This window comes from Coturnix japonica, unplaced genomic scaffold, assembly GCF_054131305.1.
Source record: "Coturnix japonica strain WE unplaced genomic scaffold, WE-NBRP24 Scf072, whole genome shotgun sequence".
NCBI lineage: Eukaryota > Metazoa > Chordata > Aves > Galliformes > Phasianidae > Coturnix > Coturnix japonica.
This window is the reverse complement of record NW_028188975.1, coordinates 237693-261406: the sequence shown is the minus strand read 5'-3', so window position 1 is coordinate 261406 and position 23714 is coordinate 237693. Positions and strand designations below refer to the sequence as shown.

General features: G+C 47.9%; 1 protein-coding gene across 1 annotated transcript in view; it reads right to left on the bottom strand.

Annotated features, from left to right (window-relative positions):
* The window catches only part of LOC107310649 (microtubule-actin cross-linking factor 1, isoforms 6/7-like), an 82755-nt gene extending 77490 nt beyond the window's left edge, over positions 1 to 5265 (bottom strand). Inside the window, exons 1-2 of the mRNA XM_085533974.1 lie at positions 5150 to 5265; positions 126 to 5114 (exon numbers count right to left, since the gene is read on the bottom strand). Of these exons, the coding sequence (XP_085390100.1) occupies positions 126 to 659 (534 nt within the window). The 5' untranslated portion in view covers positions 660 to 5114; positions 5150 to 5265. The remainder of the gene's footprint in view (positions 1 to 125; positions 5115 to 5149) is intronic.
* Between the last annotated feature and the right edge of the window lie 18449 nt (positions 5266 to 23714).

The following is a 23714-nucleotide window of genomic DNA, read 5'->3' as shown; positions in this document are numbered from 1 at the left end:
GGATCCCTATAGCGCCAGCTGGGGACACCAGGATCCCTATAGGGCCAGCATTGCTCAGCGCATTCCCTGCAGCCATGGGGCCGTTGCGGTGCCCCCCATAGTGGCTGCCGTTGCATTGCCATCACCTCGGTACCGTGGTTACAGTGGGTCAGTGCAGCAGTGGGGTCAGCAGTGGGGCCAGCAGTGGGGCCGGCAGTGGGGCTGTCTGTGGGGCTGTCTGTGGGGCCGGCTGTGGGGTCTGCGTTGTCGTCCCCCCCCTTTGGGTATCGCGTCACCTCCACGATCTCGGTGACGATGGTCTCCGTCACCTCGGTCACCTCGGTCACCTCCCGCGCGCTGACGGGCCGCCAGCACCACGGCCCACGCGGGGCCCTGGGGGGGGTCCATGCAGCAGCCCCCTCCTCACCCCGCAACCGCAATGCGACGCATGCGGCGCCGCCGTTCTGCACTGCCGCCTCCGACAGGCTGCGCTTCAGCACCGGGCTGCGCCTCAGCACCGGGCTGCATTGGGGCCCTGCTGCGTTCCAACCCTTCTCCGTTGTTGGCGCATTCCCTGCGTGGGGCTGGGGGTCCCTGCAGCCCACATCCCACCCCATGGGTTCCTCGGGACGGCGGCTCTTCTGGCCCAGGCAGCCGGGGCGGCTTGCATTGTTCCCCATGGTGCTGCGCCGCTGCGCTCACATCCCGGCCTGCAACGAGCCAGGCTGCAAGTCAGCAGCAATGCAAGGAAGCCCGGCACCTGCAGAGCCAAAGTCCTGCACGCAAATCACACACCAAAGTCCTGCACCAAAATCTTGCACCAAATTCCTGTGCCAAAATCCTGCACCAAAGTCTTGTATGGAAATCCTGCACCAAAACCCTGCACCAAATTCCTGCACGCAAATCCTGCACCAAAACCCTGCATCAAAGTCCTCCACGCAATTCCTGCACCCAAAGTCCTGCACAAAAATCCTGCACCCGAAGTCTTGTGCCAAAGTCCTGCACCAAAGTTCTGCATGCAAATCCTGCATGCAAATCTTGCACCAAAGTCTTGCAACAAAATCCTGCACCAAAGTTCTGCATGCAAATCTTGCACCAAAGTCTTGCACACAAATCCTCCACCAAAGTCCTGCACGCAAATCCTGCACCCAAAGTCTTACACCAAAGTCCTGCACCAAAACCCTGCACCCAAAGTCCTGCACAAAACTCCTGCACCGAGAGTCTTGTGCCAAAGTCCTGCACCAAAGTCCTGTACACAAATCCTGCACTAAAAAAATCCTGTGCCAAAGTCCTGCACCAAAGTTCTGCATGCAAATCTTGCACCAAAGTCCTGCACCAAAGTCTTGCACACCAATCCTGCACCAAAAGTCCTGCACCAAAATCCTGCACCTGAAGTCTTGTGCCAAAGTGCTGCGCCCAAGTCCCTGCAATCAAAGCCCTGCAACAAAGTCCTACAACAAAATCCTGCATCCAAAGTCCTGCACCAAAAGTCTTGTGCCCAAAGTCCTGCACCCATAATCCCTGCACCCCAAATCCTGCATCAAAACCCTGCACCAAAACCCTGCACCCAAAGTCCTGCACACAAAGTCTTGTGCCCAAAGTCCTGCACCCAAAGTCCTGCAATCAAAGCCCTGCAACAAAGTCCTGCACACAAAGTCCTGCACCAAAATCCTGCACCCAAAGTCCTCCACCAAAGTCCTGCACCAAAACCCTGCACCAAAGCCCTGTGCACAAAGTCTTGTGCCAAAGTCCTGCACCCAAATCCCTGCACACCAAATCCTGCATGGAAATCCTGCATCCAAAGTCCTGCACCAAAATCCTGCACCAAAAGTCTTGTGCCCAAAGTCCTGCACCCAAAGCCCTGCAATCCAAGTCCTACACCAAAGTCCTGCACCCAACATCCTACAACAAAATCCTGCACCAAAACCCTGCACCAAAGCCCTGCACCAAAGCCCTGTGCACAAAGTCTTGTGCCCAAAGTCCTGCACCCACATCCCTGCAATCAAAGCCCTGCAACAAAGTCCTGCAACAAAGTCCTGCACACAAAGTCCTGCACCAAAATCCTGCACCTGAAGTCTTGTGCCAAAGTGCTGCGCCCAAGTCCCTGCAATCAAAGCCCTGCAACAAAGTCCTGCAACAAAATCCTGCACCAAGACCCAGAACTGAAGTTCTGCACCAAAAGTCTTGTGCCCAAAGTCCTGCACCCAAATCCCTGCACCCCAAATCCTGCATCAAAACCCTGCACCAAAACCCTGCACCCAAAGTCCTGCACCAAAACCCTGCACCGAAGTCCTGCACCGAAAGTCTTGCACCCAAAGTCCTGCACCCAAAGCCCTGCAATCCTAGTCCTACACCAAAGTCCTGCACCCAACATCCTACAACAAAATCCTGCACCAAAATCCTGCACCAAAAGTCCTGCACAAAGTGTCCTGTGCACAAAGTCTTGTGCCTAAAGTCCTGCACCCAAAGTGCTGCAATCCAAGTCCTGCACCAAAGTCTGGCACCCAATATCCTACAACAAAATCCTGCACCCAACATCCTGCACCAAAATCATGCACCCAAAGTCCTGCACTAAACTCCATCACCAGAGTCCTGCACAAAAATCTTGCACCAAGGTTCTGCACCCAACATCCCACAACAAAATCCTGCACCAAAACCCTGAGCCCAAAGTCCTGCACCCAAAGCGCTGCAATCTAAGTCCTGCACCAAAGTTCTGCAACCAACATCCTACAACAAAATCCTGCACCAAAGCCCTGTGCACAAAGTCTTGCACCCAAAGTCCTGCACCCAAATCCCTGCAATCAAAGCCCTGCAACAAAGTCCTGCACACCAATCCTGCACCAAAATCCTGCACCTGAAGTCTTGTGCCAAAGTGCTGCGTCCAAGTCCCTGCAATCAAAGCCCTGCAACAAAGTCCTGCAACAAAGTCCTACAACAAAATCCTGCACCCAAAGTCCTGCACTGAAGTCCTGCACCAAAAGTCTTGTGCCCAAAGTCCTGCACCCAAATCCTGCATGGAAATCCTGCATCCAAAGTCCTGCACCAAAGTCCCTCACTAAACTCCATCACCAGAGTCCTGCACAAAAATCTTGCACCAAAGTCCTGCACCCATATCCCTGCACACCAAATGCTGCACCAAAATCCTGCACCAAAAGTCTTGTGCCCAAAGTCCTGCACCAAAATCATGCAATCAAAGCCCTGCACCAAAGTCCTGCACCCAACATCCTACAACAAAATCCTGCACCAAAACCCTGCACCAAAGCCCTGCACCCAAAGTCTTGTGCCCAAAGTCCTGCACCCAAAGCCCTGCAACAAAGTCCTGCAACAAAGTCCTGCACCAAAATCCTGCACCTGAAGTCTTGTGCCAAAGTCCTGCACCCAAATCCCTGCACACCAAATCCTGCATCCAAAGTCCTACATCAAAATCCTGTACCCAAAGTCCTGCACCAAAACCCTGCAACAGAATCCTGCACCAAAGCCCTGTGCACAAAGTCTTGCACCCAAAGTCCTGCACCCAAGTCCCTGCAATCAAAGCCTGCACCAAAATCCTGCACCCAATATCCTACAACAAAATCCTGCAACAAAATCCTGCACCCAAAGTCCTGCACCAAAATCCTGCAGCAAATTTCTGCACCAAAGTCCTGCACTCAAAATCCTGCAGCCAAAGTCCTGCACTGAAAATCCCAAAGTCCTGCACCCCAAATCCTACAACCAGTTGTGCACCCAATTCCTGCACCCAAAGTGCTGCAACCAAAGCCCTGCGTTGCAGTCCTGCACCAAAACAAGGTGCCAAAGTCCTGCGCCAAAGCCCTGCAGCAAAACCCCACACCCCAAATCCTGCACCAAAGTCCTGCACCAAACCCTGCACCGCAGCGCTGCACCCTAAGCCCTGCATTGGGGCGCAATGGCTGCAGCACTGCACAGCTGTAGCACTGACCCCATGCACAGCAGCGCCTGCAACACCACTGCCCCATCCCTTGCACCGCTAATGAAGCAGATGGGCAGGCATGCAGCTGCTGCTGCCTGCTGCAGAAGTAGCACCACCTGCCTGCAGCGCATCGGCGCATTCCCTGCACCCCACTCCCCTGTGTGTGCACTGCTGCTGTGTGATGCATGCACAGCACACACACACACACCCCACAGCTGCACACTGCAACCGGCACGGCTCGCAGCACCTGCACTGCACGCAGCACTCACACCGTGCATGCACAGAGCCCTGTGCATGCAGCAGCTGCACCCTGCATGCATGCCGAGCTGCATGCATGCAGCGCCACACATGTACTCAGACTCACTTGCACTGCACCTGCACACTGCATGCTCACAGCACCTGCACTGCACGCAGCACACAGCACCCACACCGTGCATGCACACAGAGCCCCGTGCATGCAGCAGCTGCACCCTGCATGCACCCAGAGACTTGCTTGCACAGCACCTGCACCCTGCATGCTCACAGTGTGTTGCACGCAGCACCTGCACCCCTCACAGCACCTACACTGTGCGTGCACACGGAGCCCCATGCACACAGCGTTGTGCAATGCATGCAGCTGTTGCATCACTCACAGCAGCTGCACCTGCACCATGAGCACACACATGCACACACATGCACTGCACCTGCACCATGCATGCACACAGAAACTCACCTGCACGGCACCTGCACTGCACACAGAGCTCCATGCATGCAGCAGCTGCACCCTGCATGCTCACACAGCACTGCAGACAACACCTGCACCACTCGCAGCACCTGCACCATGCGTGCACACGCAGCCCCATGGGCAAAGCAGCTGCACCGCACACGGCAGCTGCACCACACGCCTGCACTGTGCATGCACACACAGCCCTGCATGCACAGAGCCTGAATCACTCACAGCCATTTGCACCCTGCATGCTCAGTGTGTTGCAGACACCACCTGCATCTTATGCAGCATCTGCATTGTGCACGTTCATGCAGCCCCACGTGTGCACAGCAGCTGCACCCTGCAAACAGCCACATTCATGCAGCACCTGCAGTGTGCATGCATACAGTCCCACGCACGCAGCACCTGCATGCAGCCATGTGCACACAGCAGCTGCACCGTGCATGCACACACGTGCACACACCCAAGTACACACAGCACCTGCACCGTGCACACACCCACCTGCACATAGCAGCTGCACCATGCACACACAGCACCTGCACATAGCAGCTGCACCATGCATGCACACACACACACACCTGCACAGCAGCTGCACCATGCATGAACACACAGCCTCACATGCACAGCAGCTGCACCGAGCACAGACACCCACGTGCACACAGCAGCTGCAACATGCATGCACCCACACACACACACGTGCACAGCAGCTGCACCATGCATGAACACACAGCCTCACATGCACAGCAGCTGCACCGAGCACAGACACCCACGTGCACACAGCAGCTGCACCATGCATGCACCCACGTGCACACAGCAGCTGCACCGTGCATGCACACACGTGCACACAGCAGCTCCACCGTGCATGCACACACGTGCACACAGCAGCTGCACCGTACATGCACACCCAGCCACGTGCGCGCAGCACCTGCACTCTGCACACAGCAGCTGCACCATGCATGCACCCACGTGCACAGCAGCTGCACCGTGCACACTGCAGCCACAGCATGCATGCACACACAGAACCACGTGCACACAGCAGCAGCACCTTGCACACACCCACATCCACAGAGCACATGCACCGTCCATGCACAGCCCCACATGCACAGCACCTGCACCATGCGTGCACACAGCAGCTGCACTGTGCATGCACACACATACACACAGCACCTGCACTGTGCATGCACACCCAGCCACGTGCATACAGCACCTGCACTGTGCACACACGCAGCAGCTGCAACGTGCATGCACCCACGTGCATACAGCACCTGCACTGTGCACACACCCATGTGCACACAGCAGCTGCCCCTGCTGCACCACCGTGCATTGCACACACACACACGTGCAATGCAGTGCAATGCACACACACACACACGTGCAATGCAGAGCAGTGCAATGCACACACACACACGTGCAATGCAGTGCAGTGCAATGCACACACACACACACGTGCAATGCAGTGCAGCGCAATGCACACACACACACGTGCAATGCAGTGCAGTGCACACACACACACGTGCAATGCAGTGCAATGCACACACACACGTGCAATGCAGTGCAATGCACACACACACACACGTGCAATGCAGTGCAATGCACACACACACACACGAGCAATGCAGTGCAGTGCAATGCACACACACACGTGCAATGCAGTGCAGTGCAATGCACACACACACACACACGTGCAGTGCAATGCACACACACACACACGTGCAATGCAGTGCAGTGCAATGCACACACACACACACGTGCAATGCAGTGCAGTGCAATGCACACACACACACACACGTGCAGTGCAATGCACACACACACACACGTGCAATGCAGTGCAGTGCAATGCACACACACACACACGTGCAATGCAGTGCAGTGCAATGCACACACACACACACGTGCAATGCAGTGCAGTGCAATGCACACACACACACGTGCAGTGCAATGCACACACACACACACGTGCAATGCAGTGCAGTGCAATGCACACACACACACACGTGCAATGCAGTGCAGTGCAATGCACACACACACACACACACGTGCAGTGCAATGCACACACACACACACGTGCAATGCAGTGCAGTGCAATGCACACACACACACGTGCAGTGCAATGCACACACACACACACGTGCAATGCAGTGCAGTGCAATGCACACACACACGTGCAATGCAGTGCAGTGCAATGCACACACACACACACACACGTGCAGTGCAATGCACACACACACACACGTGCAATGCAGTGCAGTGCAATGCACACACACACACACACGTGCAGTGCAATGCACACACACACACACGTGCAATGCAGTGCAGTGCAATGCACACACACACACACACGTGCAGTGCAATGCACACACACACACACGTGCAATGCAGTGCAGTGCAATGCACACACACACACACACGTGCAGTGCAATGCACACACACACACACACGTGCAGTGCAATGCACACACACACACACACACGTGCAGTGCAATGCAGTGCACACACATGCACACCCACACACAGTTGCAGTGCACACACACACACACCAGCAGTCCCACCCCTCCCCCACCCCTCCCTCCCCTCCCCCCCCCTTCCTTGGTGTCGCTGCCCCCCCATCCCCCCATATCTCCCATATCCCCCCATATCCCCCATATCTCCCCATGTCTCCCCATATCCCCCTATATCCCCCCACAGACACCCCATAGAGCACCACAGAGCCCCATAGACACCCCATATACCCCCCATATCCCCCCCATACCACCATATCCCCCCAATATCCCCCCATATCCCCCCCATCCGCCCCATATCCCCCATATCCCCCCACAGACACCCCATAGAGCACCACAGAGCCCCATATCCCCCCCATATCCTCCCCATATCCCCCCATATCCCCCCATATCCCCCATATCGCCCCATATCTCCCCAATATCCCCCATATCACCCCACAGATACCCCATAGAGCACCACACAGCCCCATAGACACCCCATATCCCCCCATATCCCCCCATACCCCCCCATATCCCCCCATGTCCCCCCATATCCCCCTATATCTCCCCTATATCCCCACATATCCCCACATATCCCCACATATCCCCCCACAGACACCCCATAGAGCACCACAGAGCCCCATAGACACCCCATATCCCCCATATCCTCTCTATATCCCCTCTATATCCCCCCATCTCCCCCATATCCCCCCACAGATACCCCATAGAGCACCACAGAGCCCCATATCTCCCCATATCCCCCTTATATCCCCCATATCCCCCCACAGACACCCTATAGAGCACAACAGAGCCCCATAGACACCCCATATCCCCCCTATATCCCCCCTATATCTCCCCACATCCCCCATATCCCCCCATCTCCCCCTATATCTCCCCTATATCCCCCCATACCCCCCCATATCTCCCCATATCCCCCCCATATCCCCCTATATCTCTCCTATATCCCCCCATATCTCCCCATATCCCCTCATATCCACCCCATATCCCCCCATATCCCCCCTATATCCCCCCTATATATCCCCACATCCCCCATATCCCCCCATGTCCCCCCATATCCCCCTATATCTCCCCTATATCCCCCCATATCTCCCCATATTCCCTCATAGCCCCCCATATCCCCCCACAGACACCCCATAGAGCACCAGAGAGCCCCATAGACACCCCATACCCCCCACATCCCCCCTATATCCCCCCTATATCCCCTCTATATCCCCCCCATAGCCCCCCATATCCCCCATATCCCCCCACAGACACCCCATAGAGCACCACAGAGCCCCATAGACACTCCATACCCCCCATATCCCCCCCATATCCCCCCCATATCCCCCATATCCCTTATATCCCCCCACAGACACCCCATAGAGCACCACAGAGCCCCATATCTCTCCATATCCCCCTTATATCCCCCATATCCCCCCACAGACACCCTATAGAGTACAACAGAGCCCCATAGACACCCCATATCCCCCCTATATCCCCCCTATATCTCCCCACATCCCCCATATCCCCCCATCTCCCCCTATATCTCCCCTATATCCCCCCATACCCCCCCATATCTCCCCATATCCCCCCCATATCCCCCTATATCTCCCCTATATCCCCCCATATCTCCCCATATCCCCTCATATCCACCCCATATCCCCCCATATCCCCCCTATATCCCCCCTATATCTCCCCACATCCCCCATATCCCCCCATGTCCCCCCATATCCCCCTATATCTCCCCTATATCCCCCCATATCTCCCCATATTCCCTCATAGCCCCCCATATCCCCCCACAGACACCCCATAGAGCACCAGAGAGCCCCATAGACACCCCATACCCCCCACATCCCCCCTATATCCCCCCTATATCCCCTCTATATCCCCCCCATAGCCCCCCATATCCCCCATATCCCCCCACAGACACCCCATAGAGCACCACAGAGCCCCATAGACACCCCATATCCCCCGTATCCCCCCTATATCCCCCCTATATGACCCCACATCCCCCATATCCCCCCATATCCCCCCCATATCCCCCTATATCCCCCCTATATCCCCCCATATCCCCCCACCGACACCCCATATCCCCCCCATATCCCCCATATCCCCCCATATCCCCCATATCCCCCCTATATCCCCCCATATCCCCCCACAGACACCCCATATCCCCCCCATATCCCCCATATCCCCCCATATCCCCCATATCCCCCCTATATCCCCCCATATCCCCCCACAGACACCCCATATCCCCCCCATATCCCCCATATTCCCCCATATCCCCCTATATACCCCCTATATCCCCCCTATATCACCCCACATCCCCCATATCCCCCATATCCCCCATATCCCCCCCAAATCCCCCCTATATTCCCCCTATATCACCCCATATCCCCCATATTCCCCCTATATCCCCCCTATATCACCCCACATCCCCCTATATCCGCCCCTATATCCCCCATATGGTCTCACCGTATCTCCCCTCCCATTCCGGTTCATCCCTGCTGTTCGATTGGTTTGTATGGCTTTCTATTGGGGTCTATGGTTTCTATTGGGGTCTATTGGGTTCTATGAGGGTCTATAGGGCTCTATGGGGGTGTATTGGGGTGTATTGGGGTCTATTTGGGGCCTATTTGGGGTCTATTTGGGGTCTATTTGGGGTCGTTCTCCCCCCTCCCCATGGCCCCACCGCGTTGTGTCGTGGCCGCTCCAGGTTTAACCCTTTCGGTGCCGTTACCGGGGAAACCCCGACGGCCCCACAAACATCCGAGGGGGGGAGGGGACACGGAGCCGTTCCCACAGACCCCATATAAATATAGAGACCCCATAGAAACATAGAGACCCCATAGATCCCATATAAACATAGAGACCCCATAGAAACACATACAGACCCCATAGAAACACATACAGACCCCATAGATCCCATATAAATATAGAGACCCCATAGAAACACATACAGACCCCATAGATCCCATATAAACATACAGACCCCATAGAAACACATACAGACCCACAGATCCCATATAAACATAGAGACCCCATAGAAACACATACAGACCCCATAGATCCCATAGAAACACATACAGACCCCACAGATCCCATATAAATACAGAGACCCCATAGAAACACATACAGACCCCATAGAAACACATACAGACCCCATAGATCCCATATAAACATAGAGACCCCATAGAAACACATACAGACCCCATAGATCCCATATAAACATAGAGACCCCATAGAAACACATACAGACCCCATAGATCCCATATAAATATAGAGACCCCATAGAAACACATACAGACCCACAGATCCCATATAAACATAGAGACCCCATAGAAACACATACAGACCCCACAGATCCCATATAAATATAGAGACCCTACAGACCCCATAGAAACACATACAGACCCCATAGATCCCATATAAATATAGAGACCCCATAGAAACACATACAGACCCCATAGATCCCATATAAACATAGAGACCCCATAGAAACACATACAGACCCCACAGATCCCATATAAATATAGAGACCCTACAGACCCCATAGAAACACATACAGACCCCATAGATCCCATATAAATATAGAGACCCCATAGAAACACATACAGACCCCATAGATCCCATATAAACATAGAGACCCCATAGAAACACATACAGACCCCACAGATCCCATATAAATATAGAGACCCTACAGACCCCATAGAAACACATACAGACCCCATAGATCCCATATAAATATAGAGACCCCATAGAAACACATACAGACCCCATAGATCCCATATAAACATAGAGACCCCATAGAAACACATACAGACCCCACAGATCCCATATAAACATAGAGACCCCATAGAAACACATACAGACCCCACAGATCCCATATAAACACATACAGACCCCATAGATCCCATATAAACATACAGACCCCATAGAAACACATACAGACCCCATAGATCCCATATAAACATAGAGACCCCATAGAAACACATACAGACCCCATAGATCCCATATAAATATAGAGACCCCATAGAAACACATACAGACCCCATAGATCCCATATAAACATAGAGACCCCATAGAAACACATACAGACCCCACAGATCCCATATAAACACATACAGACCCACAGATCCCATATAAACACATACAGACCCACAGATCCCATATAAACATACAGACCCACAGATCCCATATAAACATACAGACCCACAGATCCCATATAAACACATACAGACCCACAGATCCCATATAAACACATACAGACCCACAGATCCCATATAAACATACAGACCCACAGATCCCATATAAACACATACAGACCCCACAGATCCCATATAAACACATACAGACCCACAGATCCCATATAAACACATACAGACCCCACAGATCCCATATAAACACATACAGACCCACAGATCCCATATAAACACATACAGACCCACAGATCCCATATAAACACATACAGACCCACAGATCCCATATAAACACATACAGACCCCACAGATCCCATATAAACACATACAGACCCCACAGATCCCATATAAACACATACAGACCCACAGATCCCATATAAACACATACAGACCCACAGATCCCATATAAACACATACAGACCCACAGATCCCATATAAACACATACAGACCCACAGATCCCATATAAACACATACAGACCCACAGATCCCATATAAACATACAGACCCACAGATCCCATATAAACACATAGAGACCCCAGAGATCCCATATAAACACATAGAGACCCCAGAGATCCCATATAAACACATACAGACCCACAGATCCCATATAAACACATACAGACCCACAGATCCCATATAAACATACAGACCCACAGATCCCATATAAACACATACAGACCCACAGATCCCATATAAACACATACAGACCCACAGATCCCATATAAACATACAGACCCCACAGATCCCATATAAACACATACAGACCCCACAGATCCCATATAAACACATACAGACCCACAGATCCCATATAAACACATACAGACCCCACAGATCCCATATAAACACATACAGACCCACAGATCCCATATAAACACATACAGACCCCACAGATCCCATATAAACACATACAGACCCCACAGATCCCATATAAACACATACAGACCCCACAGATCCCATATAAACACATACAGACCCCACAGATCCCATATAAACACATACAGACCCACAGATCCCATATAAACATACAGACCCACAGATCCCATATAAACACATACAGACCCCACAGATCCCATATAAACACATACAGACCCACAGATCCCATATAAACACATACAGACCCACAGATCCCATATAAACATACAGACCCACAGATCCCATATAAACACATACAGACCCACAGATCCCATATAAACATACAGACCCACAGATCCCATATAAACATACAGACCCACAGATCCCATATAAACACATACAGACCCACAGATCCCATATAAACATACAGACCCACAGATCCCATATAAACATACAGACCCACAGATCCCATATAAACACATACAGACCCACAGATCCCATATAAACATACAGACCCACAGATCCCATATAAACATACAGACCCACAGATCCCATATAAACACATACAGACCCACAGATCCCATATAAACATACAGACCCACAGATCCCATATAAACACATACAGACCCACAGATCCCATATAAACATACAGACCCACAGATCCCATATAAACACATACAGACCCACAGATCCCATATAAACATACAGACCCACAGATCCCATATAAACACATACAGACCCACAGATCCCATATAAACACATACAGACCCACAGATCCCATATAAACACATACAGACCCACAGATCCCATATAAACACATACAGACCCACAGATCCCATATAAACACATACAGACCCACAGATCCCATATAAACATACAGACCCACAGATCCCATATAAACACATACAGACCCCACAGATCCCATATAAACACATACAGACCCACAGATCCCATATAAACACATACAGACCCCACAGATCCCATATAAACACATACAGACCCACAGATCCCATATAAACACATACAGACCCACAGATCCCATATAAACACATACAGACCCACAGATCCCATATAAACACATACAGACCCCACAGATCCCATATAAACACATACAGACCCACAGATCCCATATAAACACATACAGACCCACAGATCCCATATAAACACATACAGACCCACAGATCCCATACAAACACATACAGACCCACAGATCCCATATAAACACATACAGACCCACAGATCCCATATAAACACATACAGACCCCACAGATCCCATATAAACACATACAGACCCACAGATCCCATATAAACATACAGACCCACAGATCCCATATAAACACATACAGACCCCACAGATCCCATATAAACACATACAGACCCACAGATCCCATATAAACATACAGACCCACAGATCCCATATAAACACATACAGACCCACAGATCCCATATAAACACATACAGACCCACAGATCCCATATAAACACATACAGACCCCACAGATCCCATATAAACATAGAGACCCCATATAAACACATACAGACCCCATAGATCCCATATAAACACATACAGACCCACAGATCCCATATAAACATAGAGACCCCATATAAACACATACAGACCCACAGATCCCATATAAACACATACAGACCCACAGATCCCATATAAACACATACAGACCCCACAGATCCCATATAAACATACAGACCCCATATAAACACATACAGACCCCATAGATCCCATATAAACACATACAGACCCACAGATCCCATATAAACACATACAGACCCACAGATCCCATATAAATCATACAGACCCCACAGATCCCATATAAACATACAGACCCACAGATCCCATATAAACACATACAGACCCACAGATCCCATATAAACATACAGACCCACAGATCCCATATAAACACATACAGACCCACAGATCCCATATAAACACATACAGACCCCACAGATCCCATATAAACACATACAGACCCCACAGATCCCATATAAACACATACAGACCCACAGATCCCATATAAACACATACAGACCCACAGATCCCATATAAACACATACAGACCCCACAGATCCCATATAAACACATACAGACCCACAGATCCCATATAAACATACAGACCCACAGATCCCATATAAACACATACAGACCCACAGATCCCATATAAACACATACAGACCCACAGATCCCATATAAACACATACAGACCCACAGATCCCATATAAACACATACAGACCCCACAGATCCCATATAAACACATACAGACCCACAGATCCCATATAAACACATACAGACCCACAGATCCCATATAAACACATACAGACCCACAGATCCCATATAAACACATACAGACCCACAGATCCCATATAAACATACAGACCCCACAGATCCCATATAAACATACAGACCCACAGATCCCATATAAACATACAGACCCACAGATCCCATATAAACATACAGACCCACAGATCCCATATAAACACATACAGACCCACAGATCCCATAGAAACACATACAGACCCACAGATCCCATATAAACACATACAGACCCACAGATCCCATATAAACACATACAGACCCACAGATCCCATATAAACACATACAGACCCACAGATCCCATATAAACACATACAGACCCACAGATCCCATATAAACATACAGACCCCACAGATCCCATATAAACACATACAGACCCCACAGATCCCATATAAACATACAGACCCACAGATCCCATATAAACATACAGACCCACAGATCCCATATAAACACATACAGACCCACAGATCCCATATAAACACATACAGACCCACAGATCCCATATAAACACATACAGACCCACAGATCCCATATAAACACATACAGACCCACAGATCCCATATAAACACATACAGACCCCACAGATCCCATATAAACACATACAGACCCACAGATCCCATATAAACACATACAGACCCCACAGATCCCATATAAACACATACAGACCCACAGATCCCATATAAACACATACAGACCCACAGATCCCATATAAACACATACAGACCCACAGATCCCATATAAACATACAGACCCACAGATCCCATATAAACACATACAGACCCACAGATCCCATATAAACACATACAGACCCCATAGATCCCATATAAACACATACAGACCCACAGATCCCATATAAACACATACAGACCCACAGATCCCATATAAACACATACAGACCCCACAGATCCCATATAAACATACAGACCCACAGATCCCATATAAACACATACAGACCCACAGATCCCATATAAACACATACAGACCCCACAGATCCCATATAAACACATACAGACCCACAGATCCCATATAAACATACAGACCCCACAGATCCCATATAAACATACAGACCCACAGATCCCATATAAACACATACAGACCCACAGATCCCATATAAACACATACAGACCCACAGATCCCATATAAACATACAGACCCCACAGATCCCATATAAACACATACAGACCCCACAGATCCCATATAAACACATACAGACCCACAGATCCCATATAAACACATACAGACCCACAGATCCCATATAAACATACAGACCCACAGATCCCATATAAACATACAGACCCACAGATCCCATATAAACACATACAGACCCCACAGATCCCATATAAACATACAGACCCACAGATCCCATATAAACATACAGACCCACAGATCCCATATAAACACATACAGACCCACAGATCCCATATAAACACATACAGACCCACAGATCCCATATAAACATACAGACCCACAGATCCCATATAAACACATACAGACCCATAGATCCCATATAAACACATACAGACCCACAGATCCCATATAAACATACAGACCCACAGATCCCATATAAACACATACAGACCCACAGATCCCATATAAACACATACAGACCCCACAGATCCCATATAAACACATACAGACCCACAGATCCCATATAAACACATACAGACCCACAGATCCCATATAAACACATACAGACCCCACAGATCCCATATAAACACATACAGACCCACAGATCCCATATAAACATACAGACCCACAGATCCCATATAAACACATACAGACCCACAGATCCCATATAAACACATACAGACCCACAGATCCCATATAAACACATACAGACCCCACAGATCCCATATAAACACATACAGACCCACAGATCCCATATAAACACATACAGACCCACAGATCCCATATAAACACATACAGACCCACAGATCCCATATAAACATACAGACCCACAGATCCCATATAAACACATACAGACCCACAGATCCCATATAAACACATACAGACCCCACAGATCCCATATAAACATACAGACCCACAGATCCCATATAAACATACAGACCCCATATAAACACATACAGACCCCATAGATCCCATATAAACACATACAGACCCACAGATCCCATATAAACACATACAGACCCACAGATCCCATATAAACATACAGACCCACAGATCCCATATAAACACATACAGACCCACAGATCCCATATAAACACATACAGACCCACAGATCCCATATAAACACATACAGACCCACAGATCCCATATAAACACATACAGACCCCACAGATCCCATATAAACACATACAGACCCACAGATCCCATATAAACACATACAGACCCCACAGATCCCATATAAACATACAGACCCACAGATCCCATATAAACACATACAGACCCACAGATCCCATATAAACACATACAGACCCACAGATCCCATATAAACATACAGACCCACAGATGCCATATAAACACATACAGACCCACAGATCCCATATAAACACATACAGACCCCACAGATCCCATATAAACATACAGACCCACAGATCCCATATAAACACATACAGACCCACAGATCCCATATAAACACATACAGACCCATAGATCCCATATAAACACATACAGACCCACAGATCCCATATAAACACATACAGACCCACAGATCCCATATAAACACATACAGACCCCAGAGATCCCATATAAACACATACAGACCCACAGATCCCATAGAAACACATACAGACCCACAGATCCCATATAAACATACAGACCCACAGATCCCATATAAACACATACAGACCCACAGATCCCATATAAACACATACAGACCCACAGATCCCATATAAACACATACAGACCCCACAGATCCCATATAAACACATACAGACCCCATAGATCCCATATAAACACATACAGACCCCACAGATCCCATATAAACACATACAGACCCACAGATCCCATACAAACACATACAGACCCACAGATCCCATATAAACACATACAGACCCACAGATCCCATATAAACATACAGACCCACAGATCCCATATAAACACATACAGACCCACAGATCCCATATAAACACATACAGACCCACAGATCCCATACAAACACATACAGACCCACAGATCCCATATAAACACATACAGACCCACAGATCCCATATAAACACATACAGACCCACAGATCCCATATAAACACATACAGACCCACAGATCCCATATAAACACATACAGACCCACAGATCCCATATAAACACATACAGACCCACAGATCCCATATAAACACATACAGACCCACAGATCCCATATAAACACATACAGACCCCACAGATCCCATATAAACACATACAGACCCACAGATCCCATATAAACATACAGACCCACAGATCCCATATAAACACATACAGACCCACAGATCCCATATAAACACATACAGACCCACAGATCCCATATAAACACATACAGACCCACAGATCCCATATAAACACATACAGACCCACAGATCCCATATAAACATACAGACCCCACAGATCCCATATAAACACATACAGACCCACAGATCCCATATAAACATACAGACCCACAGATCCCATATAAACATACAGACCCACAGATCCCATATAAACACATACAGACCCACAGATCCCATACAAACACATACAGACCCCACAGATCCCATATAAACACATACAGACCCACAGATCCCATATAAACATACAGACCCACAGATCCCATATAAACACATACAGACCCCACAGATCCCATATAAACATACAGACCCACAGATCCCATATAAACACATACAGACCCACAGATCCCATATAAACATACAGACCCACAGATCCCATATAAACACATACAGACCCCACAGATCCCATAGAAACACATACAGACCCACAGATCCCATATAAACATACAGACCCACAGATCCCATATAAACACATACAGACCCACAGATCCCATATAAACACATACAGACCCCACAGATCCCATATAAACACATACAGACCCACAGATCCCATATAAACATACAGACCCCACAGATCCCATATAAACACATACAGACCCACAGATCCCATATAAACACATACAGACCCCTCAGATCCCATACAAACACATACAGACCCCACAGATCCCATATAAACACATACAGACCCCACAGATCCCATATAAACACATACAGACCCACAGATCCCATATAAACACATACAGACCCACAGATCCCATATAAACACATACAGACCCACAGATCCCATATAAACACATACAGACCCCATAGATCCCATATAAACATACAGACCCACAGATCCCATATAAACACATACAGACCCACAGATCCCATATAAACACATACAGACCCACAGATCCCATATAAACACATACAGACCCACAGATCCCATATAAACACATACAGACCCACAGATCCCATATAAACACATACAGACCCCATAGATCCCATATAAACACATACAGACCCCACAGATCCCATATAAACATACAGACCCACAGATCCCATATAAACACATACAGACCCCACAGATCCCATATAAACATACAGACCCACAGATCCCATATAAACACATACAGACCCACAGATCCCATATAAACATACAGACCCCACAGATCCCATATAAACACATACAGACCCACAGATCCCATATAAACACATACAGACCCCACAGATCCCATATAAACACATACAGACCCACAGATCCCATATAAACATACAGACCCACAGATCCCATATAAACACATACAGACCCCACAGATCCCATATAAACACATACAGACCCCATAGATCCCATATAAACACATACAGACCCACAGATCCCATATAAACACATACAGACCCACAGATCCCATATAAACATACAGACCCACAGATCCCATATAAACACATACAGACCCCATAGATCCCATATAAACACATACAGACCCACAGATCCCATATAAACACATACAGACCCACAGATCCCATATAAACACATACAGACCCCACAGATCCCATATAAACACATACAGACCCCACAGATCCCATATAAACACATACAGACCCACAGATCCCATATAAACATAGAGACCCCATAGAAACACATACAGACCCCATAGATCCCATATAAATATAGAGACCCTACAGATCCCATATAAACACATACAGACCCACAGATCCCATATAAACACATACAGACCCCATAGATCCCATATAAACACATAAAGACCCCACAGATCCCATATAAACACATACAGACCCACAGATCCCATATAAACATACAGACCCACAGATCCCATATAAACATACAGACCCACAGATCCCATATAAACACATACAGACCCCACAGATCCCATATAAACACATACAGACCCCACAGATCCCATATAAACACATACAGACCCACAGATCCCATATAAACACATACAGACCCCACAGATCCCATATAAACACATACAGACCCCACAGATCCCATATAAACATACAGACCCACAGATCCCATATAAACACATACAGACCCACAGATCCCATATAAACACATACAGACCCACAGATCCCATATAAACACATACAGACCCCACAGATCCCATATAAACACATACAGACCCCATAGATCCCATATAAACACATACAGACCCACAGATCCCATAGAAACATACAGACCCCACAGATCCCATATAAACACATACAGACCCACAGATCCCATATAAACATACAGACCCACAGATCCCATATAAACACATACAGACCCCACAGATCCCATATAAACATACAGACCCACAGATCCCATATAAACACATACAGACCCACAGATCCCATATAAACACATACAGACCCCACAGATCCCATATAAACACATACAGACCCCATAGATCCCATATAAACACATACAGACCCCACAGATCCCATATAAACACATACAGACCCACAGATCCCATACAAACACATACAGACCCACAGATCCCATATAAACACATACAGACCCACAGATCCCATATAAACATACAGACCCACAGATCCCATATAAACACATACATACCCACAGATCCCATATAAACACATACAGACCCACAGATCCCATACAAACACATACAGACCCACAGATCCCATATAAACACATACAGACCCACAGATCCCATATAAACACATACAGACCCACAGATCCCATATAAACACATACAGACCCACAGATCCCATATAAACACATACAGACCCACAGATCCCATATAAACACATACAGACCCACAGATCCCATATAAACACATACAGACCCACAGATCCCATATAAACACATACAGACCCCACAGATCCCATATAAACACATACAGACCCACAGATCCCATATAAACATACAGACCCACAGATCCCATATAAACACATACAGACCCACAGATCCCATATAAACACATACAGACCCACAGATCCCATATAAACACATACAGACCCACAGATCCCATATAAACACATACAGACCCACAGATCCCATATAAACATACAGACCCCACAGATCCCATATAAACACATACAGACCCACAGATCCCATATAAACATACAGACCCACAGATCCCATATAAACATACAGACCCACAGATCCCATATAAACACATACAGACCCACAGATCCCATACAAACACATACAGACCCCACAGATCCCATATAAACACATACAGACCCACAGATCCCATATAAACATACAGACCCACAGATCCCATATAAACACATACAGACCCCACAGATCCCATATAAACATACAGACCCACAGATCCCATATAAACACATACAGACCCACAGATCCCATATAAACATACAGACCCACAGATCCCATATAAACACATACAGACCCCACAGATCCCATAGAAACACATACAGACCCACAGATCCCATATAAACATACAGACCCACAGATCCCATATAAACACATACAGACCCACAGATCCCATATAAACACATACAGACCCCACAGATCCCATATAAACACATACAGACCCACAGATCCCATATAAACATACAGACCCCACAGATCCCATATAAACACATACAGACCCACAGATCCCATATAAACACATACAGACCCCTCAGATCCCATACAAACACATACAGACCCCACAGATCCCATATAAACACATACAGACCCCACAGATCCCATATAAACACATACAGACCCACAGATCCCATATAAACACATACAGACCCACAGATCCCATATAAACACATACAGACCCACAGATCCCATATAAACACATACAGACCCCATAGATCCCATATAAACATACAGACCCACAGATCCCATATAAACACATACAGACCCACAGATCCCATATAAACACATACAGACCCACAGATCCCATATAAACACATACAGACCCACAGATCCCATATAAACACATACAGACCCACAGATCCCATATAAACACATACAGACCCCATAGATCCCATATAAACACATACAGACCCCACAGATCCCATATAAACATACAGACCCACAGATCCCATATAAACACATACAGACCCCACAGATCCCATATAAACATACAGACCCACAGATCCCATATAAACACATACAGACCCACAGATCCCATATAAACATACAGACCCCACAGATCCCATATAAACACATACAGACCCACAGATCCCATATAAACACATACAGACCCCACAGATCCCATATAAACACATACAGACCCACAGATCCCATATAAACATACAGACCCACAGATCCCATATAAACACATACAGACCCCACAGATCCCATATAAACACATACAGACCCCATAGATCCCATATAAACACATACAGACCCACAGATCCCATATAAACACATACAGACCCACAGATCCCATATAAACATACAGACCCACAGATCCCATATAAACACATACAGACCCCATAGATCCCATATAAACACATACAGACCCACAGATCCCATATAAACACATACAGACCCACAGATCCCATATAAACACATACAGACCCCACAGATCCCATATAAACACATACAGACCCCACAGATCCCATATAAACACATACAGACCCACAGATCCCATATAAACATAGAGACCCCATAGAAACACATACAGACCCCATAGATCCCATATAAATATAGAGACCCTACAGATCCCATATAAACACATACAGACCCACAGATCCCATATAAACACATACAGACCCCATAGATCCCATATAAACACATAAAGACCCCACAGATCCCATATAAACACATACAGACCCACAGATCCCATATAAACATACAGACCCACAGATCCCATATAAACATACAGACCCACAGATCCCATATAAACACATACAGACCCCACAGATCCCATATAAACACATACAGACCCCACAGATCCCATATAAACACATACAGACCCACAGATCCCATATAAACACATACAGACCCCACAGATCCCATATAAACACATACAGACCCCACAGATCCCATATAAACATACAGACCCACAGATCCCATATAAACACATACAGACCCACAGATCCCATATAAACACATACAGACCCACAGATCCCATATAAACACATACAGACCCCACAGATCCCATATAAACACATACAGACCCCATAGATCCCATATAAACACATACAGACCCACAGATCCCATAGAAACATACAGACCCCACAGATCCCATATAAACACATACAGACCCACAGATCCCATATAAACATACAGACCCACAGATCCCATATAAACACATACAGACCCCACAGATCCCATATAAACACATACAGACCCACAGATCCCATACAAACACATACAGACCCACAGATCCCATATAAACACATACAGACCCACAGATCCCATAGAAACATACAGACCCCACAGATCCCATATAAACACATACAGACCCACAGATCCCATATAAACACATACAGACCCCACAGATCCCATATAAACACATACAGACCCACAGATCCCATATAAACACATACAGACCCACAGATCCCATATAAACATAGAGACCCCATATAAACACATTCAGACCCCACAGATCCCATATAAACACATACAGACCCCACCCCACAGCCCCACAGCCAGCCCCACAGACGGCACCTGCTATGGGGTGAGGGGGGGGGGTGTCCTGCTATTGGGGGGGGGCTATGGGGGGGTGGGCTCTGGGTGGGTCCTATAGGGTCAGACTGAGGTGCCCCCCCCCCATCCCCAACATGGGGGTCTCGTGGTGCTATGGGGGGTGTAGGGGGGTCTCTGGGTGGGTCCATTGGGGTCCTATAGGG